The following is a 23,778-nucleotide window of genomic DNA, read 5'->3' as shown; positions in this document are numbered from 1 at the left end:
TTTCTGAGTCTTTGAGTTGAATGTGAGCGTTGCCATCTGCCTTTATAAATGGATTGGTAAAGTAGTTACCAATTGTTCGACAGAGTGACAGAATGGGAGCCCATTCTCTGTCTCCGAACGTCAAATATGAGTCCTTCCGCATAAACCTAATGAGCTCATCCTTGGGGCCCGTTCGCCTAGCCAGAGAGTGGTGGAGGAGGCGACAGAGTTCACACGACATCAATCGACGTTCCAGGTCTGTGAGTGTATCAGAGAACTCGAAAACCATGGACCAAATTGGAAGCTTTTGGCAACGTTGGCAGAACTTTGAGTCCTTGTAAGTCCTTCGCTTCTCGATACTGTTTGGAACGATGGATTGGGCCATGTCATGATCTGCGTTGTAGATCCAAATGTCGTCAAGCTAATCGCATGTCAGGAGATTGTGTGTCATCATGCATTGAGCACATCACATACCGGCTGAAGGAGTTTACATCAGCGTCATTGATCTTACGGCTTGCTGTGAGCGTATCATGAAATGCGGGTTCATGTATCTAGCAGGAGCACATGGGATAGACCTACGGTCTACAACGAGAGGCAGTGCACAAGTCAGCCATGTGATCAGCAAATTTACCAATAGCTGACCTTTGCTTACAAACTGATTTTACGGAGACCATATCTTTGAATTAGCAGTATCCGATGAGGAAGAATTAACACAACAATACCATCTATTTTAATCTCAGGTCAGTTGCCGAAATCATTAGTCTGAGCCTTCAAACTGGTAGGTCACTCACATACTGTGGTAATGTTAGAAGACAATCTCTACATTTTTGGCAAAAGACTCCTTGAGTCTCAGGAGAGGGGCAAATGTCTTACTCTCTATATCGTGACAAAGTGTCAGCTACTTCCTCCTATCAACTGCAAGAGGATTCTTCTGACTACGTACGTCGCTTGCCTAGAAGAAGATGATTAGTGGCTATTGGTCTGTTTGTGTTGATGTCTGACTGACCCCTTGCATCAACCTGTTTGAGACCCCTGGCTGAAGAACTCCTCTGGTATCACTAGGATTCAGACTAGCCTTGGGGACAGGCGGCCTGCGTTTCGCAGCTTCTGTCATGCCACGTTGATTGATCCACGAAAGTGAATTCTTCTCCATTACAGCGTGAACGATTCTTTCCATCTCCTTGAGAACCTCTTTTGCAACCGCTCTTTCGGGTTCTTCTGGTCTCCACGTGGGCTGCTTGACAATTACCTTGGGGAGCGTATCGTCGCTACTCGTTGGAAAGCTGTCTCTGGTCGCCAATCTTGATCCACTGTCTTGAGTGAACGAATCTCTGCGGGTTTCAGCCCTGACAACCAACATTCGGTTCTCGATCAGGTTGACCAAACGTCCTATGGCGGTCTCCCTGATTGGAGTGCACCTAGGATCGTCCTTGATAATCTTGATCCAGTTTTTGACCGAATCTTTCAGCCCGACCTCTGGTTCTTTCCTGTAGTAGGGCTGGCCGGGTCCAATGTCTTGACGGAAAGACTCGAGCATGACATTGCCATAAAGCATCCAGACAAGAAATTCCAAATAGAGGCACCCTAGAGACCAGATATCATATCGCCTCGACCTGGGTTCCTGAATTTTCAACTCAGCCTCCGGGGGCGAATACATTCTCGTGCCTTGTGGTGTGTTCGTCGCGTCGGGGCGAAGCTCTGTGGCCTTTTCGTGTACTTTTGCGTGCCCAGCATCGGCGACGACGAGATGCACGTCTGTGGGAATCAACTCCGTGCCGATCTCAGTCCCGCTGAAACACAAGATGTTCTCTGGCTTCAGGTCGCCATGCCTACATGATTGTCGCGGGTTCTTCTTAGGATGGTGAAGGTCTTCTATAGCGCTGGAAAGACCAAGGAGCTGCTTGAAGAACCACTGGTAGTAGCTAGACCAATCTTTGGTTGCAATGTGTTCTGCTTCAAGACTTAAATTGGGCTGTTTGGCCCAGAAGTCGCGAAGATTGCCACCTCGGGCCCAAGGAAACACGAAGTAATGCCGACTTCCTTGGGTGTAAGTGGCAATTGCTCTGATGAAGTGCGGATGGTCCTGGTCTTTAAGACGCGTCAGGATCTTTGCTTCGTTCTCGGCTACATCGTGGAACTTCTTCCGTGAAAGTCCTTGTGCCGACAACAGTTCTTTCACGGCAATGTGAGGGTTTTGCTTATCATCAACTAGGGTTCCCTTTTTGCAATTCATCAGCCTGAATCTTCTTGAAAGGATTTCGTCATCTTACAATCTGATCATCAAGTTTGAAATTGAGATGCTTGCGGTGGATGACGAAATGCCTGACGACGCTGAAGTTTGTTTGGCTCGAACCAAGCTCTTCCAGGTATGGCATTTGACATGAGGGGTCAAAGATCTGAGGTGGGTCTTGCGGACTGAACACAGGCACAAAGAAGTACCACTGATAGGTGTTGCAAAACTGTTTGATGGTGTCTTTGTCATCATCGTCGTCGTCGTCGCTCATGTCCTCGTCTTCTTGGGGAACCCAAACGCTGATGGTCTTGCCCGATCTACACGACTGAATGGACCATCTCGAACGAGTCTTGTTTTTGGCAGTTTGAGGTTTGAAAAACTTGATGGGAAAGTCCTCATCGCCAAATCGTTCGCGATAGAAGATTTCTAGCAAGCCAACGCGGTCTCTCCAGATCAGAAGAGAAACGAGTCTCTTCGCATGTTCAAAAACGAAACGCTTCATGCTCTCGTGCATCTTCACTTTCTCTTCGAGAGCCTTGATCACATTGTCGTTGTTTTGAATGATTTCATTGATGGACGAAACCGGAAACCAGGTGTAAGCTTTGGCGTCTCTGGTGTTGAACACCTCGATTTCGACTTTTCGCAAAGCTTTTCTGAGGCCTTTGAGAGTATCCATGGTTCCAATGTTCTCCCGCCCCCGGCGAATGAATGGGATTGAGTTTAGAAGCTGACTGGATTGAATGGAATCGCCAATTTTCCCAGAAAATGTCTGTCTTCTTGGTGGTCCTGGCTGATGGGCCGAGCGATCGTTCGGAACGGATCCAGTCGTCCGGGCACGGCGTAGAGGGGGAATCTGTGAAATGCTGTCCTGTTCATCTGGGGTTGAAAAGAAACGAGGAGGCTCCTCAGGATAGGCCTCCGTGGAAACTCCGCAGATTAAGTTGGCCAAAGATTGCCGAAAACTCATAGTGCCACCTGCATGGAAAAGTATCCGCCCGGGAGATGTCTCCTGTCTGTCTGAATGGAAAGCCTTACCTAGTACTGACCTGGAAAAGACGAGTTTAAGTCAGATAATCTAGCAAGTGCATAGCATCTTCGAATGTTGCTACTGTCATTGCAATGGCAGCGAATGCGTGTCAGCAGCCGAGAGGAACTAACAATGCAAGCACTTTAGGTGACATGCCGATCATTGGTGGCATGGCCTGCTGGAGTCAAAGATAATGTGGCGCAAGTTGCTGAATTGTTGGTTGTTGCATACAGGTTGCAACCATCATGTTGGTTCGGTCAACCATCGCCAACATGGTGCACTTTACCCGTCCCCGTATCTCTTTCCCCCGAAACTTGCACGTTTCTGGCACTGCAATCAGGTCACATGGCTCGCTCCAGGCATCACTGATCTGGACGCCTCGTTCTGACCACCCGGACGCCTTCTTCTCTAAGTATGCCGTGTCGGACCTGGGAACACCGCTGAGCGAGGTGCATGATGATGAGGTATTTCTGAACCCCCATCCACAAGGCAGGCTCTACTACTGTTGGACACAACGAATAATCAGGCTGCGTCTCGTTTGGATTGCGGCTCACATGGCGATGGCCGCAATCACCCCGCAAATAAAGGGGTCTTCTCGATCCCCCGATCCGAATGGCCAATTCCTCACTTTTGGAATCTCGATATTCGCCATTCCCACCTAATCACTCTCAAGGCCCAATTCCTCTCACTTTATTACACACTCCCCAATTCGATTTTTCTTCCTCACTCGCCGTTCCGTGGCATTTGGGACGTTGATTGAAATCTCCAAGCTCTGCAATACTTCATGCAGTGTATCTCCTTATTGGGGGTAGATGAATAAGTGCGCGTGTTCACCAACCACCTTTTGACAGCAATCGGCATCGGTGCTCAGTCGAAACAATATCCAAAGGCGACGACGGCAGTTCGAATCTATGACTAGTCGCCCAATGACGGGACTAACACTAGTTAGACAGCTTACCAAGGCTCAAAGGGTAGACGATTTAAATGGCAGCCGTAGATTTCTGCCCATGGACACTTTGGATATGCTTATCACGGAGGATAACGTGAAGTCGGAATTGGAAAGAAGGTCACCAAGAAGGTCGCGGATTTCACTCACTTCCGCTCCAGATCAGGCGCGGACGTTGGCAGCAAGGGTTGTAACCAAGAGAGCGAGAAAGCTTTTTGTGATACTACTTCACCTCAAAAAGCCCTGGGATGTCAAGAGACTGATTGATTTGGGAATCAATGATGACCACCTGCCACTCTTCAGGAATGGTCAAGGCAGAAATGAAGACCAGCTACAGTCAGCTCGTAACGCGAAAGTCATCTTCAACCCTCCTGCCGACTGGGACGATCAAGACGGGTGCGACTTTATTGATAAGCAGTGGCTGGTATTAGCTCCTGTTTTTGGAACATCCGGAGCTCACAGGACACTGGAAGCTTCATGTCCACTCCCGCTTATCAAGGTGGACGGCAAGATCCATGGCCCTGGAAGTGTGGTGTATAAGACCGACGTCCACACATCTCATCAGCAAGACATCGCAGTAAGCACTACATCACCAATCATCTGAATTATTTGCGAACTAGGCTTAATTATTGTGTACAGCTTGGATCTCAGAATGCTGAGATTGCTTTGAAAGAGTTCAAGCGTGACGAAGACTTTCAACAGGAAAGAGACAACCTGAGGAGAATCCGCAAACTCCGAAACAAGCACATTACCATCCATTTCGAAACCTTTAGCCAGGGCGACAGGAGCTACATTGTTTTCCCATGGGCAGGAGGTGGGGATCTGGAGCATTTTTGGAAGGATGGAGACAAAAAAACCCGAACACACCCGCTCGCTCTTTGGAGCTTGGAACAGATGCTCGGTCTGTCTGAAGCCGTCCACGCTCTACACGAGGAGATGGGCGAAGATGCAAATTGCCGCCACGGTGACCTTAAACCTCAGAACATACTCCATTTCCTCACAGGGTCAGAGAGGGGCATCCTCAAGATCTCTGACTTCGGAATCTCTCGTATTCATCTGCAGAAGACTATCAATAGGAACATGCAGCCTACAATCACACGGGCGACATCGCCGTCGTACGAAGCACCCGAGGCTGTCGTGGGAGAAAATCGAGCTAGATCCCGCAAATACGACATTTGGTCTCTCGGCTGCATATTCCTAGAGTTCACGATCTGGCTTGTACAAGATTGGGAGGCTATCAATAGGTCTTGCGATGCCAGAAAGCCTAGAGGACATCAGCATGGTGGGGCTTGGGCGCACTTTTATCGCATCGACGGTTCTAACGCTTCTGTCCACCCCGAAGTCCCTCGCGCTATACATCGTCTCCAAGGCTTGGCGCCATCTGCCCCAGGTACGGCACTGGGAGACCTGTTGGACATCATTCAGGGGAATCTCGTGAGAGTTGACATCAGGGAACGGCTTGACGCGAAGAGTCTTTGCGAGAAGCTCAAGCAGATAATTAGCATGGCTCGTGCTAATCCCGCATATCTGTTCGGTCCTGGTTAGAGAATCTGCGAGCTGATGAAGTTGGAAGCGTGTATACATGAATTATTGTGAGCAACATTGTACGAGATATGGACTATGAAGGTGTAATAAGGGCACGGGATTCACGGGAATTGGGAGGCTCTTGTGTTTCTTACTTCTGTGTTCATCTTCAGTGTCGTTACGTTGTGTATGTGTCATGCGATTGTATGTGGTGATTTTCTTTGCTATTTCAATGTTTCTCAAGTACTGCTCTGTCTTCTATTATAAATTCTATGTATCGACAGCGGGATTGCTGTCGAAACACTATCTTTTGACGTAACTCTCATATCATTTAATCACCTCATATTTTCTATACCATTTTAAAGCGCGACTGCACCTCAATCTATAGTTTCCGATGAGGTCATCGGGGAGATAAGCGTTACTTCACAACCTTCGTTAAGTTCAGAGCTGTCTGCGTTTCGGGGCGAGGTGAAAAGAGAGATGAGTGCCTCACTTGCCAACTGTGAAGCTTTTGGGAAAGATCTTTAGCCCGCTTAGCTAACCCGAGAAGTTACTCATAATCAAGACTACAGACAGAGGTATCCTTGCATTTCCAATCGTCGTTAGAGACAAAGTTGAAAGAGCGCGTCTTTAGAGCATAATGTGGGCACCGTGCACGGGTCCAGGATAGGCTGCGATTTTCCGGTAACACGGCGGTTTAGCTTTGGCAGCACTGTCAAGTGTAGCCCACCTCTGAGCGTCAGATATCCATAAGCGACCGAAGATGATGAATCGTGGAACCTAGTGTTTGCGATTTTCATAAAAGGTTCATACTAAGGTGCAATAGGCGTTACGCGTCTGCGTCTGCTTATGTCCATGCTGGGCAGGTTTGACTGCTAGGGCTGAAACTGATGTTCAGGGTGGTGCTGGGTGATGCTAGGTGGTATTACTGGATGGCATTCTCGTGGTTTTATCAGATGGGGCGTGCAAGGTGTCATCTGATAATTCTCTGTCAAAACTCTGTCGGGAAGTGGAGTTAATTCATGGGTTAAGGAGAGTTTTTTGGAGGGGAAATTAGCAGGGCGGTTTGAATGGTACTATCGTGGCTCGATCAACGAATGGATGGCGGTGTTAGGATACTCCGTCCTTGGTCTGGACTCTTGGCCGGGTTAATTATGAGCTGGATAAGACGTGTGTGAGTATGGTTGAACCTAAAGTGAGTTTGCTTAGTGCCTGGAGTGACGCGTCTTTAGCTGTAAGTACTGTGTAGCTGATGATACGAGTGGCTCGTATGGACACAGATCTGTCTTGATATGAAGTACCTGCTCCGTATAGTCATGGATTGAGAGGATTGATCTGCTCGTTAATCGAGAGGAGCAAAAGAGGAGCAAAAGGGGTGATTTGAACGTTGGATCGCCGTAGGTAAGTGGGCCCGGTATCATCTGGGAGGCCCCCTTTTGCAATACGCAGTCACGCAGTATTAATTAAGACTCTGAGAGTGTGAGAGACAAAAGAGGGGAGCAGAGGGGAGGAGTCGCCTTCACCTGCCTCACCGGGTGGTGCGTAAAGCTGCAAGGTAAGGTCAGGGAGGAGGGCAGACCGCAGACCGGCTGCGGGTCCGCTCACCCCCGAGGGTTCCCCTTGACCCTTGATCCTTTACCTTAATTTTCCCCCCCTTCACCCTTGGTTCTCTTCCTTGACCCTTCCCATCTCTCCCAGGTCGGTCGTCCGTTCCAGTGTTCCTTGATAAATTTCCCCTCCACACCACACACCACGCACCACACCTCTCTCACTGCCACCACTGCCACCACCAAATGGCACCCAAAAAGATGGTGGAATCTGCCCGGCGCGCCTTTTAAGTGGATTACAAATCGATTGTTGGCTGCAGCCAGCAACACCCACTGCTCACTCAGCAATTCACCACAGATTCTCATCCGCTCACTCACTCACTCACTGAGCACTCTCACTGACCATCGGTCACTTGCGCGTCCGACTTCCGACTTCTGGTGCTTCTTTTTTTTTCCCTTGTTTCTGTATTCGTACGGTGACACCCTCGAGTATTCGTGATCCAAACGAGATACCTACACGCACGCGCAGTTGACTGACGGGACGGAGCAGCGACCGACACCAACAAGGACCGCTCGCGAAGCTCACCTCACCATCTTTGAATGAGATCGCCCATTTGATACCCCCCCGTCTCTTTGTCTCCCTCACAACAATATTCAAAATCATCGCTTGTTTGCATGCGCGAAGCAGCAAACACCATAGCCCACCATGTTTTCCCGCAACAAGGACCTCTCCCACATGTCCTCCTTCTCCAACATCCGCTCGCGCTTCAAAAACAGCATGTCGTCCTCGGCCAAGATCCGCAGTTCCGAGGGCTGCTGGACCTGTCGCCTGCGCCGCAAAAAGTGCGACGAGGCTCGGCCCGTCTGCGAAGGGTGCGCCCAGCTTGAGATCAACTGCTTCTACAGCGAGACGAAACCGGACTGGATGGACGGCGGCGAGCGACAAAAGGAAATGGCCGACCAGCTCAAGAAGCAGGTCAAGATCCAGGCCAATAATCGCCGCGAGCGAAAGTACCTACAGGGCCTCGACGTGGAGGGAGGAGGCGGCGGATCCGAGGATGGCGATCATGTTCCTCCCGTCCCGGCGCTGAGTACCGACGACGGCTCATCAAAGGCCAACGATTCGAATAGTCCGTCCACCGTGAACGACACCCCCGGCGACTCATCGTCTAGTCCGCCCTTTCAGATGAACTCGGTCAAGTCGTCGATTCATGAAATCGTCCCCGGCGCATCACCGAATCAGATGCGCCAACATACCCCGGAATGGAACAACCACCCCAGCCCAGTATCCGCGACACAACACCAACATCACCAACAACAATATCAACAGCCACAACAACCTCAGCCCGACTTCGCCGCCGGCACAGGCATGGGCACCTCCGCCCAAACCTCATCCCCGCCCTTCGCCGACGACTCCAACCTAAGCTTCATCATGATCTACCTCGACTACGTCTTCCCCTTCCTCTTCCCCTTCTACAAACCCGCCCTCCTCGAAGGCGGCCGCGGCTGGCTCCTCAATGTCCTCAACCACAACAAGGCCCTCTACCACACCGCCCTCAGCCTCTCCTCCCACTTCTTCGGCGTCGTCCTCGACTCCGCCCAAGTCGAACACGCCCCCTGCCGCATGAAGTCCGTCGCCAGCCTCCGCCACCAAATGCACCTCGCCCTCCGCGAGCTCCGCGCCGACATGACCCGCATCAACGAGCCCGGCCCCGGCGGCGTCCCCCGCGACCCGCAGGACCAACTCCAGCAGAGCTGCCGCGTCCTCGAGAGCATCGTCCAGCTCCTCATCTTTGACGTGACCTTGGCCACCACAGACCACTGGCACATGCACCTCGACGCCGCCACAATCATCTTCCAACAAATCCTCCCAAGCCCAGACCGCTGGGACCCAACAATGAACAGCATGGCCATCCCCCTCCTCCAAGGCGTCTCCTTCCCCCCAGGGTCCCACAAACCCTGGTCCTCCGACCAAGCCGCCCTCCGCTTCTTCACCGCATCCCTCCTCTACTTCGACATCATCTCCGCCACCGCCCTCGAACGCCCGCCCCGTCTCCAACGCTACCACCGCCACCTCCTCTCCCCGCGCAAAGAACCCTCCACCGCCTGCGCCGAAGTCGAGCCCCGCCTCCGTCTAGAAGAGTACTTTGGCTGCCAATCCTGGGTCCTCCAAATCATTGGTGAAATCGCCTCCCTCGACGCCTGGAAGAAAGAAACCCGCCGCGCGGGCTCCCTCTCCATGACGCACCTCGTCTCCCGCGCAGGCTGCCTCGAGCTCGCCCTCCGCGAAGGGATCGCCTGCATGGACAACGCCTGCCCTCAACTCATGGGGAGCCCAAACTGCGCCGAAGAAATGGCCTGCCGCGCGGGCTCCTGCTCCGCCATGGACGCCGAGGATGCTTCCGCGCCGCCGCCGCACCCGACACACGTTGACACTACAAAACTCCCGCCTGATCCGCTGACGCTGTACCAATCCCAACAAACGCGCGACGCAAGCGACGCAGCGCGCATACACACCAAAATATGGGCCTACGCCGCACTAACGTACCTCTCGACCGTCGTCTCGGGATGGCAACCCTCCTGTCCGGAAACAGCCTCCAGCGTGGCCATCACGATTGACCTGCTCAACTCGCTGCACAGCCCCGTGTGTCTGCGCACCGTCGTGTGGCCGTTCTGCGTCATCGGGTGTCTGGCGGATCCGTGCCAGGAGCACATGTTTCGCGAGATGGTGGGTAAGATGGGTGCGCTCGAAGTGTTTGGGTCTATCAAGGCTGCGTTGGGGGTTATGGAGAATGTGTGGGCCAAGAGGGAGACAATTGACGAGAGCTGGGATATTACGGCTTGTTTCAAGGTTCTTGGGCATGCTGTGCTCTTGACTTGAGAGGTCTCGGAGGTCTTGAACCTTTGACTTGTTCACTTGGGCTTCGTCTGCTGGAAAATGGCGCGTGGCTTTTGGGTATAGATGTTTCGGCGACTAATCACAGGGTAAACCGGTCTCACTGCCAGGGTTCGATCACACGATATCACCAAAGAAAGTAACTCGCCCATCCCAGTTGTTTTTCTTTTATTATCAGTGGACCCAATCCGACTACCAAAAAGCCAACGCCATTGTTTTTTTTCCCAGAACAAGAACAAAAAACCCGAATCTATCCAGTAGACATTACCCCCGTCGACCAAAGCGACGTCTTTCCAGAAACCCAAGACCTAAGCCGTAGAACACAATCTCTATTACCAGCAGAGCCTCACGACACCAAACCCATACCCAAAAAGGGAAGACCCCAAACCAGAGGAGGGGGGGGGGCTCACTTCCTCCTAGAAGCAGCCCTCTTCTGCTGCTCCAACAACCCTAAATCCCACCACCCGTCAATGAACTCCATAATCGTCTTCCGCTTCGATTTCCCACGATCAAGACCCTTGCGAGAATGAACAAGGTGCTCCACCGGCGTCATCGGCGTCATTGGCGATCTTGCCTCCGGAGTCAGCGGCGGCGCGGGAGAGACAATCAACTCGGGTAAAACAGGCATCGCGTGAACGGGCTGTCTCTGCTCGACAATCTGCACGCGCTTCTGCTGCACTTGGGCCGTGGTAGGGGGCATCTGTCGTTGCGTCGACATCGACATCGGCGGCGGCGGGAACCACGCGGTCGTCCGGGCGGGTTGAGATGCGGGAGGGGGTACAGCAATATGGGCATCATCCGAGTCAGACCCGGACGAGTAGTCGCTGTCCCATCGCTTCTCCCGCGCCAACATAGTAGCGGTGCCCAGGCTCTTCTTGGTATTGCCAAAGTAGCAACCCCGTACTACCCTCGTAGGAGGAGGCGGGAAAGAAGGAGCGTAGCCACCACCACCACCACCGCCAACACCGGCACCACCGACTGCCACCCTACCACGGGCGCACCCTCAACCCTCAATATCCTTCACCGCAGGCGCAACCTTGACCCGGCGCCAGAGACAAACCGCCGTCACGGCACTAAAGGCAAAGAGCACACACAGCGCAATCGAAAGACCCCAGACGGCCTTGATGGCATAACACGTGCTCTGGTCAGCGCCAACCCAGATGAAGTAGTTGAGCGCGGAACCGGTGTTGATGTTGGCCAGAGCGGAGGCCATGAAGTTGGCGGTGCTGCCGGAGGACTTGGGCAGGGCGGCGCAGTCTAGGTAGGACAAGGGTTTGCCCAGGAGGCATGCGACGGCGATGACGGCGATGAGGAGGAATGTGTCTGCTCCTGCGGCGAGGAGGAGGGGGAGCATGTTGTCGTAGTAGAGAATGTAGGTGATTGAGATGTAGAGGGTTGCGATGCAGGACTTGAGGGGTGTTAGCTATCGTTCTTCCAATCTACATGTCTTTACTAATATCCTTGAACGATGATATGTGGAGTGACGACTTACAATAACGAGCGTACCGATCAAGACCGAAGGAGACTGCACATCAGCAGCATTAATCTCTGAGATAAAGTTGGCAACCATGCCGATGATGGACACCAGCGAAACGAATTGCATGGCGCGCATGAGGGTGAAGGTGTGCCCGAGGGCGCCGAGGCGAGGAGCGGAACCCATTGTGTAAATGCTGTGTTTCCGGGCGGCGAAGTCGCGGGCCAGAGAGACGGGGGTGACGAGGGTAAGCTTCGGGCGCGGGGCGTGGAAGTGGAGCGCCGTGCGGATGGGGAATTTCCGGGGCGGGAAGGGGATGGTGGCGGTCGGGGAGGAGGTTGAGGAAGGAATTTTGGAAGAGGTTGAGGAAAGTCGCTTGGTTTAGCGACTTTTTGATGGCTCGAAGAATGTAGAAGTAAAGTTGGTCGTGGATAGACACGGGACTCTGTGGGGGATAAAAAAAGAGAGAAAGATGTTGAGGTTCTCGAAGAATCGATAGAGAGAAAGTAAGTTCGTTCAAGATCGTGTGTTTCGTTTCGTTCCCGTTTTTTGTCGTGACTTAAAAAGGAAATTCGGAAGATGCGAAATGAAAATCGAATGTTGACCGAGATAGATGAGAGATAGTGAGAGATAGATGAGACCCAAACTTGACCAAGGAAATTGACCTAGGAAATAAGGAAAAGAGAGAGGAAAAAAAAAAGGAAAAGACGGAAGATTGTTGTAAAGACTTGTGTTTGTAATGTTGGTGAGGAACAGAAAGAAACTCGAGACTGAGAAACGGATGAGCTCAATCGTCTTTATACATCTTGATTCTACAAAAAAGCAACATCTTCATACAGCCCAGTAACCAGTCCTGTGGTTCATCTTGCCTACAAATGGTACCTCAGGTTGCCTTGCATTGTTGTTGTGTTGCTAATTCGAGCTCTCGCGTTCTGGACCTCTAGATCCTCACCAAGCCCATGAACGTCAAGATACGGCAAGGTACCTTTCGGTTCCTGCATGAGATACGTCAGTTGCCGTACCTCTGTGCAAAACAGTGAGCGAGTGGTTCGCCCTAGACCCTTGGAGGCTCCCGTATCCTGGACGGCACAACGTTGGGCTAGGTATGATGAGCCGCTGGGTTGGGCCAATCATCATCAACGGCCGGGGTTGCTGTGCGGCGCTTAACGGCGGTGGAGTTCCGGAGAGGTTGGACAAGCGACGCGGGTACGAATTTACGACGGGGCCACACGGCTCCGGGAAATTGGAGGCTTCAAGGCCTGCAGCGTCGGGCTTTTTCTTTTCTGGCATCTCTCATAAAGCGAGTGGAGAGGAAAATAGGCGCGTCCAATGGCATGTCATTGAGCCACGCCCTGGTATTGGATGGCTGCGCGCCTGTTTTGAACCAGGCTAGATGGACATGATTGGATCTGCTTCATCCCGGCGTACTCACCTAGCTTCAACCTTGGCCTTGACCTGGTGGGTATCTATGCCTTTTCTCCATCTTGAACTGTTCGTCGAATAGACCACTAAGCGCGGCCGTTGTGGGACGACAATGGCGGAGGCTGAGGCGCCTGTTCATACGAGCTAGCCCAGGCCCCAAAGACATGCAGGTACCGGACCTGAAACCAGGTCTGGCGGTTGCTGGCCCAGGCCGCATATCTTAGCTTCATGGAGCTTCTTTGTTGAGGCCCATACTGGGCCCGTTCCTGGGCCATTGTTGGTCTGACGCGTTCTGTATGCGCGAGTATCTATGCACTGATCATCGAGCCTCTTGAGCCTCACACAGCCGGGGGACGACGATGGTTGGCCCGCGGACGGTCGGTTCGCTGTTGATCGACTTGGCATCAGTTGGGTCCTTGCAATCGAGAGTTCGCGATAGAGCGCTCGACACGGTCTAGACCTTGTTAAGTCGCCCCTTCACAATAACGACGGCTTGCTTCGGATTGTGGGCGGGCGCATGAGGTCGGTCTATCGGCCGCAGAGGGCTGTGAGTCCTGCAAATGTGATCGCCCGACGATCAGGGCATGCATAGGCATGATTGTCGACTCGCAACGATGCCCACGCGCATTAAGACAGCTGTCAAACCTGTGAGTATGATGTCACATTGCACGAGGTGAAAAAATCCATGAGGACCTAAGTATTGAATGTGGTTCGCTTGAAATTTCAGTATATGGTTCACGTGTTGCAGTCTTCTTTTGCCTGCCGATACGCCTAGGTAAAAAAGCCTATCAGCACACGTCGTCTCGCCTTACCATCACCGCGGCGGCCTCTTTGCTTGCGTTGCTGCTTGGCCAGTGATGCTGTAAGGTTGGGTGAGCCCCGTCTCTTCCACTCCAGGTCTTCGTCTCCGCGTCTTTGTATCATTATTGTAGGCTTAACCAAGCAAGTCGTCCAGGCCGTGGTTTCCGCCGGTGGAGGAGTTTCCGGCTGGCTTCGGTGTCGACGCCGCAGCAGGGGCGCCCCAGATTCCAGCACTGCTCTTCTCCTTCGCAAGCTGACCCAAGGCCGGGCCAGTGGTGGGTGTGCTTGTCTTCTTGACACCGGAGCTGGCCTGTGACCACAGGGCGCCGAAGGCGTCACCACCGGCAGCGGCCGGCTTAGCAGCAGCCGAAGCTGGCTTTGCCGCCGCCGCAGCACCAGGAGTAGAAGCGAAAGAGCCACCAGTAGCCTGCGGAACCGCGGTCTGAACGGAGCCGAAGTAGTTGGGCCCTGAAGGCTGGTATCCACTAGGCTTGATCTGTGCCGCGGGGGAGGCGACAGCGGGCGTGCTGAAAGCTGAGTAGTTGGCGCTCGGGGCGGGCGACATGGAAGACATGCTGACCATGTTGCCGATGTTGGCCTGTTGAGGTGCGGAGACCGGCTGGGGCGCGGCGAAAGTTGTGGCAGAGTTGGCTGTCATGACGGGAGGGGACATGGGAGTGGCTGCTGCGGGAGCCGAGGGCGCGGATTGGAAGTCGTCAAAGTCATCGTCGTCGTTGGCGGCGACCGGAGCAGCAGACAGAGAGGCGAAACCGGACCCGTTGGATGGGGCAACGGGGGCTGGCATAGAAGCTGGCGCAGGATCGTCGAAGGAGAAGAGGTCAACTTCGGGCTCCTTCTTCTTGGGAGGCTCGGTCTTGGGAGCGGCAGCGACAGCCCGCTCTGGTCTCTTGGAGCGAGACGACGAGGAGCTGGCAGCTGGACGAACGTCATCCTCACCCTCGTCGTACTCTTCAAACTTGTCGCCGTGAGACTGTGTTTTGCCGTAGTCGTTGCTCTCCTCTCCGCCGAATCCACCACCGTCACCGTAGACGCCTCCGGAGTAGCCACCGTAGCCTCCCTGCTCGCTGCCGAATCCTCCATAACGACTGCCGCTCCCGCTCGAGAAACCGCCTCCCATACTCATTCCACCTTCGACACCAGTGTACTTGTTCTTGGTTGCCCGCGCCTTCTTGCGCTCCGTTCGGATCCGCTCGACGTCGCCTAGGAGTTCGGCCAATTCCTTGGCACGGTTGCGAACGTTGATTCCTTGGTCCTTTCCGTTCTGATCGATAAAGTGGAACTGGCGAAGCATCTTGAGGAGTGTGATGTGACCGCGGGCATCGTCGATGACTCGTTCGGAACCGTGCTTAATAAGGAACTCGAGAAGCTGAAGAGCTTTGTAGATTTGCCGCCACTCTTCGGCGGACTTTTCTGTGAATCGACGGTAAATCATAGGCATGATCTCGTTAAGAGTAGCACTGGGACTGCGTCAGCGTCGTTGATTCCTACAGTCCGATTTGGGGGAGGTTACTAGTTGAATGTGCCGTTGGCAATCTCCTGCATCAGCGATGAGGACGCGCCCCAGGGTTCGTTGTTGGTTGCCTCTCGGACCTAGCACCTGTTAGACAGACTGGAGTCTGCGTTGGGCTGGATATCCAATGGACGAACCTTTGACTCCATTTCCGTGTAATTCATCACGGCTACGCGCAATTAGCATGCGATTGAGAAGGGACTGGCCTGGACAGTTGGTGATTACCATTCTGGACCTTTCTGACGCCGGCCTTGACGTCGTACAGGGTCATGTTGGAGACCGTGTCCTTGAGGTTGTTCCAATCCATTTTGGCGGTTTCGAAGGGGTGACGATGGGGAGGAATTCGATGAACGGCAAGCAGCGAGAAGCCCAAAGGCGCAGGTGAAGGTGGTAAACACGAAGACTCGATGCTCCTGTGATTCTTTGTCGACGTTTCAAAGAGAAGCGCAATCCAGCGACCTGGCCACCCTGGAACTTTCAGGCCCAAGGTCAATCGGTCTCGGGCAGTGCGGCGGCAGGGGGGTACGTACCGCTGGGATGAGATAAGATTGGCTCAGTCCTGAGGGAAAGGAAATATGGGGAACGACGGTACCGAGTCACGTGGTGCGCCTTCCGTAGAAAGAAAGCGTCAGCGAGCAGCCGCCAACGGAGGAGGAGCAACTTCCAATTTAGCAAGAGCTTCCCTGGTCGTCGGTACGTACCGCGATGCACCTACGTAGTACACAGTAAAGTAGGTACGCTTCGATCAGCTCACAGCTTGATTCGGGACAGCTACTGTTTCCGGATGAGATATTCTCAGATACCATCAATTGATTGATGCTGTTCAAGTTTCAGCCATGCGTAGTCCTGTAATATGAATGATCTCAGCTTGCTGTAGACATTTCAGTCTTGCCTTGGGTTTCCAGCAGACTTAATAGAAAAAGGCAATGGAAGGCCTTGAGCTCCAAGTCGACAGCTGTCCATCTCCAATTGAGGGCGCCCGTGCTCTAATTCCCTCCCTGGACCGTGGGTGTGTTCCTCAGGTTGCTGTCGTGCCGTGCCGTGACCATCCGCCCCCTTTGGGAAGTCCCTGACCTCACCAAAACTTTTTTCTCCTGAGAAGACTGCAAAAGTTAAATTCTTCTCCCATCGGCGACTTTCATCGACCTTCGTGTATCAACAAAACTTCATCTCATTTCTTTTACTCTGTACCTGTACCAACACGTAGACTGTGTAATCCTGCTCTTTGAGGTGTGTAGAACCAGTTCCTTTCGTCATGCTTCAATTCGCATCCATTTTTCTCTGCATCCAACACAAGCTTCTCTCTCCTTACCAAAGCTGCCCATTCATCCACCTTACCTTACCTACCTTGCCCATTCCCACATGAAGGTCGTCGGAGCTACCAGAGCTGGTCGTGCGGCCAATGCGGTTCTCATGCAGGCCAATTGGGCTGTCAGAATGGACGGGAGAGCTTTTCCATCCAGCCTCTACAACTTGAGATGCTCGCGCATGAGCCCATGGAGCCTACCTGGCATCTTGAGCATAGCTCCTCGCACGAGCACAGGCTTGGACTGGACTTTGTCTTGTATGCCAACACTGGCGACGGCTCGAGAGCACCAGCCCCCGGTGACGCCGCGGCTTTGGATGGTGTCATTCTTCATCCCGGAAACTGGACGGCCTCATTGGCGTTCGGCTGTTGGGTGTTTTGATGCCCGTCGATGGCCGATGCATTGCCTTTCCTTCCCGGCTTGTCACGTCACGTCACTCGTCCACCGCCGGTCCGCCGCCGTCGCCGCTGGTGTACCATCCACTCGTCCATCGAAGCTACCATCCCCCCCGCTCCCAGTGGACGCAAGATTCCACGAGCTTCCGAAGGGTTGTCAAGGGACAACGTGGGCCAGTGGGGGACGGTGACTTGGCCGTGGCTGACAGCCAGACAAACGACTCCATCCGGCTGTGCCAGCTTGCTGTCGTTGCCGCCCGCCCCAGGGTGCCTCCCTTGTCGCTCCAATAGCCAGCGGCTTCGGGGTTTTGACGTGCATCCGTCTGTCCTGCCCGTGCCGCACCTTAGGTTACCAATGGCTCTTCTGTTCGCCGCCCTGCTCGGAGGCATTCATCTCTCTTTGAGCTTGTGAGTGAGGGAGTTCATCCAGGTACCACTGTGAAGCTGGCAGGCCGGTGGAGGTACAAGCCGTCATCCCCTAGCACACCGTCTTCAGCCCAAGCACTGCCACCGTGGGACATTTTCTCTCAGTACTTGGCTTCTGATTGAGAACCGTCCTTCGTCCCCAACGATGCCGGCTGGCCGGGTAACTGGAATGGTTGAGCTTAACCTCACGTTGCTGTTTTGCTCTCCCTATCCGGTTTGCCTGTCGAGCTAGGCGCAAGGCGGGGTTGACTGGTTGATGAAGTCATCCTATTCGTCTCTTTCATATTGGCTATGGCCTGGCTCAGGCTTCGCCCTCTGGCTTCTGGCTTGATGGAAGTTAGCGAGCACCAGCAACATAAGCAATTGGGCTGGCCTAGCTGGGCTGGACTGGACTGAAGTTCTGAACTGGCGGGCTGAGGCGAGACCCAACCAAAAACCAAGCAGAGAAAGCCGGGAAGAAGATCCCTTTGCCCCTCATTTTGTCCAGTGCTCTGCTCTTCTTTCCTTCCTGCTTCTTCCCAGTTGTTGCAACTTTCCCTGGCGCCTGCCCCTCCCCGCCGCATCGCCTCCCTCCTTCCCTCCCATTACGCCCCAACCCGACCCCTCCTTCCGTCACCTTGACCTTCTCGGCGGTACTTGCGCCTTGTACCAGCTACGTACCTGGGTCAGGTACTTCCCGGTCCGTCAGTGACCTCAGCAACAGCTCACTTCACGTGACTTCCCACCCCTCTTTTCTTCATTCCTTGACTTTTCATTCGCCCCTTCGGCACCCGCAGTGGAGAGCTCTTGCGCTAACAATAAACCCCTCCACCCAGCTGTTGAAAAAATGAGACCAACCCTTTTGCGACCCCTCCTACCCCGCCATACCTTCTCCTGCTCCTCCGTTTCACCCTCGCCCTTTTGTCGACCTTCTGCCTTCATTCAACCTCTCCGAACTGTGATTCCTGCATCTACCAAGCCATCCGTTCGATTCTTCTCAGCATCCAAAATCATGCCTAACTCCCAAGTGTAAGTTATTCCTCACCTCGGTCTTCCTCAAGACGATCATCATCGTGGTGCTCTCAATGACGCAATAACTAACCTTCTGTTCAGTTACTTCGACATTGAGTGGGAAGGTCCCGTCCTCGACGGCTCCGGACGTCCCACCTCTACCGTCCAGCGTAAGTTTTTTTCACTCGCCCATTGAGTTGCATCAGAACAATCATCACCATGGTTGTTTCTGATGTTTCTAGCATCAATATGCCTATGTCCACAGCTCTAGAGGGCATGGAAATCACCCCACCTAGACTCCAAGACTTGAGCTCTGCTGTCCGCAGTCTTTCTACCTACCTCGCCATCTTGACCGCAACCAGAGCTTCGCTGACCATGCTTCCCTCGTACAGAGCAGAACGGCCGCATCGTCTTCAACCTCTTCGATGACGTTGTCCCCAAGACCGCTGCCAACTTCAAGGCTCTCTGCACCGGCGAGAAGGGCTTCGGCTACCAGGGCTCTTCCTTCCACCGCATCATCCCCGACTTCATGCTCCAGGGTGGTGACTTCACCCGCGGCAACGGCACCGGTGGCAAGTCCATCTACGGCGAGAAGTTCGCCGACGAGAACTTCAGCTTGAAGCACGACAAGCCCGGTCTGCTTTCCATGGCCAACGCCGGCCCTAACACGTAAGCTCTCCTCTTTGGCCACCATTCTTCCCAACGCAGTAGCTAATCCTCCACCAGCAACGGCTCCCAGTTCTTCGTCACCACCGTCGTTACCTCGTGGCTCAACGGCCGCCACGTCGTCTTCGGCGAGGTTGCTAACCAGGACGGCCTCAACATCGTCAAGGCTCTCGAGGCTACCGGCTCCTCCAGCGGTGCCGTCAAGTACGGCAAGCGCCCCACCATCGTCGCCTCTGGTGCGTTGTAAAGTGCTTCTCGTTTGGTTCTTTGTACGTTAGGTCCTGCTTCTGAAATGTCGCGAGAGACACCTTGACGCGAAAGGAGGATGATTTGGTAGGGACTTGGGAATTGCGCCATCACGCAGCTTGGTGGCAATCAGCTTCACTGCTGCTATACAGTCTGCCAAGACAAAAAGTTACTGCCACTCTTTGTTTCCATTGCCTCCATAAGTGACGTTTTGCCTTGATGACCTGATGGAAAGATCGTGTGGCAATCCTGCTGCTCGCAACCAAAGGAACATTAAAGACCTAAGTTTACCAGAATATCCTGACAATGGACCTCCCAGTGGAACTGTCAATGCATTCAAACAACTTGGGGCATGGTGGGGTAAAACATGTCATTGGTATAATTACAATCAATGGCTGGCCGCCATTGAAGTTAAATTCCGCTTGGGAAGGACAGAAACTCTACCCTGAGCCCCCATGGCAGACCTTCCCGCCCATGTCCTCTCTTTTTTGATAATTCGTGCCAACGCCAATGCAATGCTTCCCATGATGTGAATCAATCAGACCCAGAAAACCGAAATAAAGGACCGTTTTTTGAATGACTCCTAGACAGAACCCCAGTCTTTTCAGCTAGGCTCTTCCCTCTGATGTCTTGTGAAACCCCAAGTCCCATGGACCTCATTCCAAGCCTAACCACCGCTGAAAATAGACGCAATTGCTCGCGCTGACGGGACCGCCCTCCTCACAAAGCTCAAACACGGGACACCGGCCGCAAGGAGCCTCCGTGTACCCATTGACAAACGGCTCCGGCGCGCCCTCATCGTCCTGGCGGCCCGCCCACGGCGTCTTGCTCTGCCGCGGGGCGCGGCAGACTCTGTAGCCCAGCCGGCCCGAGACGCGGATGGGCTCGATGAGGCCGTCAAATATGAGCACGTCAATGAGCTTCTGCATGTCTTCTTCGCCGAGGATCGTGTCGCTGGTGATACCGGACTGAGAGACGAAGCGCGCGATCTCGCGCGTGGTGGGGTATTCTTTGAAGCCGGCGGGGAGGGGCAGGCAGGTTGGTTCTCGCTTGGGGGGTTGGACTGCGGGAGAAGACTTATTCTCTGCGTCGTTTGTGCCTGACATTTCCCCCGCGCTGCGCTTCTTGCCCTTGGTGTCCGGCGGGCCACCCTTGAGGACGCCCTTCTTGGGCACAGCGGTGCGGGCTGTGGCGGACGTGGAGGAGGAGCCGGTGCTGTGGTAGGTGCTCTTACGCTTGACATAGTCAAAGATGACGCGCTGGACTTCCTCTATGAAGGCCTCGTCGAACGAAGAGTCGGTGAACCAGGGTCCGCCGGTGGCGCGTTCCGAGGGCCGCATGGAGGCCTTGATGAACATGCGCTTGTTGGGATGTTCCACGTTCTTGAAGGGGGCGATGAGGCCCTTTCCCTGGAGCTGTTTGAGGGCTGTTTTGAGGACCGAGTCGTGCATATTGAGGCGGTTCTGGATTGATTTGGACCAGATTCCGTCGCCGCCTGCTTCGTCTATTGCGCCGTAGACCATACGCTGTTCATCTGTTGTGCAGAGTTTGTACCTGGAGGAAGGGGAGATTGGTTAGCATGGCTGACAGCAGGCCAGATTGAAGACGAGGGTGTGTACTCACTTTTCCGCATCTTCGACGGAGCGCCATCGCCAGGCGAGGCCGGTCTGGGAGGAGACGGCGATGAGGAGGCGGTCGTTTGTGAGGCTCTGGAGGCATTTCAAGAGGGTGACGGTGTCGCGGTTCGGAATCACGTCAAAGTCGAGGAGGTCGTATTGGGTGAAGAGGTCGTTCTCGTCGCCGGCCTTTTGGAATTTTTCGTACAGCATGTCCTTCCACACCTCTAGCTTGGAGTCGGTGCTCGAGGTCGTGGCCGCCGAGGGGGAGTCCGCCGCTGGGGGTGCGGAAGCCATTGCGGCTGTCTGCGGCGGTGGCCTGTCGCGCTTGTGGTATGTGGTCGTTGGTAGAAGGTAACGTATGAACTACGGCGTCGGAATGTCTGTGGGGTCGGTTCAAGGCCAGCTGTATCGTGATACAGTCGCGGGAGAATTGGTGGTGAAGAGAGGTCGATCGGTGGTGGTGGGGGAGTTCGTGCCTGGGGGATTTTTTTGTCGTCCGGGGTCGTACTCTCAAGCGGGTTTCGCGCGATCGAGGGGTCGGCGGTTTGCGCCAGCAACGTATTATGAGGTGATATGACGAATCGAACTTTGGACTTATATTATAGATCGAAAGCCAAGGTCGTCAATTGAATCGCATTCGCAGCTATGATATTTGAAGTTGTCTACAGAAAAGAGAAGAGTCGGGTCGGGGCGGACGCCTGAGAGGCGCTTCGCCCACGGTGCGGGTGAGGTGGGTGCGGTTGACTTGGGTCGGCGACGATGGTGGGATTGGTTTTTGGAGCTGCATCAGAGGTCGATCAGCACTGCGGGCAGCCCAAGAAAAAAAAAATAAACTGCCCCGCCTCTTAGAGCCAAAGGACCTGCGCACCTGGCGGCACATCAAATCAGCCTTGCATTGGTGCCGGATGAACTGCGGGTGCGCTGCAATTGCGCTGGGATTTGGCCTGCTGAGGAACGAACGGTACGTACCGGTTATGTTTGGTGGAGTATGGTGTTGAACAACGCTCTCTTGGTCAAGCTTGAGATATCTTGTTAAAGACAATACGATTGTATTCTTTTGGACTTGGAATGTCTTCAGTAGAATCCTGAGAGACGATTGGGATTTTGGCTCAGAGGACATGATGTACGCGCCATTTATCCAACCAGTTCTCCGAGTGACTCACTGCGAAGAAGCCTCAAGGTTGAGACGACATGTCAGCCTGTGCCTCGGATGGTTCTGTGGCACAGCCAGCTTAGAACCTAAATGCCAGTTTAAGAATCGCCGTCAAGTAGTTCACGTTTATCTGACGGTCTTAAAGTCCATGGTGTGAGAGGACGTTAGTAGGTCTTGTCAAATTTGAGCATCGATCATAGACACTTTTAGACACCATTCTCCTAACATGAGCTTCGTGCCTCATCGCCAGCTCGAGGTGAGGTAAGAGGTCTTTTCTTCATTGGCAGACCGCGTTCACTAGAGTTACCTTCACGAGCTACCGACATGCTATGAGCATTCATCATGAAGGTTGTTGTTCGATATTTTCTGCAATACCAGAGGACGTTCGCAGCATCCAGAAATATTTCTAGTGCCCTACTCGATACCTAGCAACATTTCTGGGTTTAATACACAATGCATGACGTGAATCTTGGATGCAAACAGCGCCTTGGACAAGATCACACCGACGTTGAGTCATGCTCAGCTTCTTGATGCTAGTACGCAATTAAGAGGGGGAATTGAATATCGCCTTGAAACAGTTGATATAACTACGTTTCATTTTATGTGCCAAAACAAAGAAGACGTCATCGTGCAAGTAATCCAGCTTCATAGACGTCTTTGAACAAATGATATTTGCCAACTGTTGCGTTGACAGACTGCTTCCGCCTTTTTTAACCCCCAAAACACAAGCATTGAACTCTTCAGTATCACTACAGCCCACGTAATCGTGGGAGGAGCGGCCAACCGTCACCTTTTTTTTTAGTCATTTTCTAGACCCAAATTTCAAGAACTTTTTTTATCAAAAACATGGGCGGCTGCTTAGACTTGCAATCGACGCTAATACGGGCGACGGCCATTGGACTAGAAAGGCCGTATGTTGATGAACATCGTCACCCTTCATGAAACACTACCAACCTCACACCATGAACATCATTCTATGCGGTTCAGAGCATCAGCGGCGGAAAAGATGAGATTTAAGCCTCCTGGAGACTTCCCCAATCTTCAAGACTCTGCTCACACAATCCTATATAGGAGTTCAAGGCGGAACCATTCCCGGGACCACGGAACACGGACCATAGAAACCGCACATAAAACCGGAGCACCGCTCCCCGCCCCACTTTCCCGCAAGAAAAATTGGACCAAATCTCTTCACATCACGGCTCTGACCCTACTTCTATGACTCAAACGCGAACCTCCGCAACAACGAGCAGGTCCATCGGATCAACTTTCAGTAACCCGCCTTGCTAGCTCAATCGGTAGAGCGTGAGACTCTTAATCTCAAGGTTGCGGGTTCGACCCCCGCGTGAGGCTCAAATCCTCACCGCGATTGGCAAAGCCACTCTTCGGGTTAATCTTTTGCTTTTTGTGAGTCTTGGACGATGACCTCTTCTGTTTTCCCTCCCTCCCTTTACTGTTTTGTGTTCATGTGCGGGTACTATGTATAGTAGGTTGGCATCCGTTGGTCCATATGATGGTTATCGGGGTGTCCCATGAGGATGGTTCGCTCAACATATATGTATCAGCAGAGCTGTTTCTTAATGATATCTCGCTGTACTA

The 23,778-nt window shown here is 53.3% G+C and overlaps 7 protein-coding genes and 1 non-coding gene across 8 annotated transcripts; 4 read left to right on the top strand and 4 right to left on the bottom strand.

The window, feature by feature from the left end:
• Positions 1-380: 380 nt before the first annotated feature.
• Positions 381-3,350, bottom strand: BDP55DRAFT_662367 (uncharacterized protein). The gene is made up of 6 exons (XM_060574793.1): positions 2,250-3,350; positions 986-2,197; positions 853-931; positions 702-773; positions 454-561; positions 381-400 (listed from the first exon to the last, which is right to left on the bottom strand). The coding sequence occupies exons 1-3, from the start codon at positions 3,177-3,179 to the stop codon at positions 878-880; spliced, it is 2,196 nt and encodes a 731-aa protein (XP_060430346.1). The 5' UTR covers positions 3,180-3,350; the 3' UTR covers positions 381-400; positions 454-561; positions 702-773; positions 853-877.
• Positions 3,351-4,165: 815 nt separating this feature from the next.
• BDP55DRAFT_693545 (kinase-like domain-containing protein) lies at positions 4,166-5,730 on the top strand (the record flags this gene model as incomplete). Its single annotated transcript, XM_060577235.1, has 2 exons — positions 4,166-4,762; positions 4,825-5,730. The coding sequence occupies 2 exons, from the start codon at positions 4,166-4,168 to the stop codon at positions 5,728-5,730; spliced, it is 1,503 nt and encodes a 500-aa protein (XP_060430345.1).
• A 2,232-nt stretch (positions 5,731-7,962) lies between these two features.
• Positions 7,963-10,137, top strand: BDP55DRAFT_631504 (fungal-specific transcription factor domain-containing protein; the record flags this gene model as incomplete). Its single annotated transcript, XM_060572290.1, has 1 exon — positions 7,963-10,137. One exon carries the CDS (start codon positions 7,963-7,965, stop codon positions 10,135-10,137), a length of 2,175 nt encoding a protein of 724 aa, XP_060430344.1.
• A 1,018-nt stretch (positions 10,138-11,155) lies between these two features.
• Positions 11,156-11,812, bottom strand: BDP55DRAFT_550952 (uncharacterized protein; the record flags this gene model as incomplete). Its single annotated transcript, XM_060569075.1, has 2 exons — positions 11,156-11,560; positions 11,645-11,812. The coding sequence occupies 2 exons, from the start codon at positions 11,810-11,812 to the stop codon at positions 11,156-11,158; spliced, it is 573 nt and encodes a 190-aa protein (XP_060430343.1).
• A 1,889-nt stretch (positions 11,813-13,701) lies between these two features.
• On the bottom strand, positions 13,702-15,505 carry BDP55DRAFT_114294 (uncharacterized protein). Its single transcript, XM_060565406.1, has 2 exons — positions 15,381-15,505; positions 13,702-15,327 (listed from the first exon to the last, which is right to left on the bottom strand). The coding sequence occupies exons 1-2, from the start codon at positions 15,410-15,412 to the stop codon at positions 13,983-13,985; spliced, it is 1,377 nt and encodes a 458-aa protein (XP_060430342.1). The 5' UTR covers positions 15,413-15,505; the 3' UTR covers positions 13,702-13,982.
• Positions 15,506-18,334: 2,829 nt separating this feature from the next.
• Positions 18,335-19,411, top strand: BDP55DRAFT_551232 (cyclophilin type peptidyl-prolyl cis-trans isomerase/CLD; the record flags this gene model as incomplete). The annotated part of the gene is made up of 4 exons (XM_060569099.1): positions 18,335-18,516; positions 18,601-18,668; positions 18,891-19,167; positions 19,225-19,411. 4 exons carry the CDS (start codon positions 18,335-18,337, stop codon positions 19,409-19,411), a joined length of 714 nt encoding a protein of 237 aa, XP_060430341.1.
• A 655-nt stretch (positions 19,412-20,066) lies between these two features.
• Positions 20,067-21,323, bottom strand: BDP55DRAFT_728169 (RNA polymerase Rpc34 subunit; the record flags this gene model as incomplete). Its single annotated transcript, XM_060579403.1, has 2 exons — positions 20,067-20,964; positions 21,034-21,323. 2 exons carry the CDS (start codon positions 21,321-21,323, stop codon positions 20,067-20,069), a joined length of 1,188 nt encoding a protein of 395 aa, XP_060430340.1.
• Positions 21,324-23,459: 2,136 nt separating this feature from the next.
• On the top strand, positions 23,460-23,532 carry BDP55DRAFT_t155. Its single transcript has one exon. It is a non-coding gene; the product is annotated as a tRNA-Lys (tRNA).
• Positions 23,533-23,778: the final 246 nt, after the last annotated feature.

This window comes from Colletotrichum godetiae (assembly GCF_030913485.1).
Source record: "Colletotrichum godetiae strain CBS 193.32 chromosome Unknown BDP55scaffold_18, whole genome shotgun sequence".
In the NCBI taxonomy this organism is placed as follows: Eukaryota; Fungi; Ascomycota; class Sordariomycetes; order Glomerellales; family Glomerellaceae; genus Colletotrichum; species Colletotrichum godetiae.
Note: the sequence above shows the minus strand (reverse complement) of the source record. Positions and strands in the feature narration are given on the sequence as shown.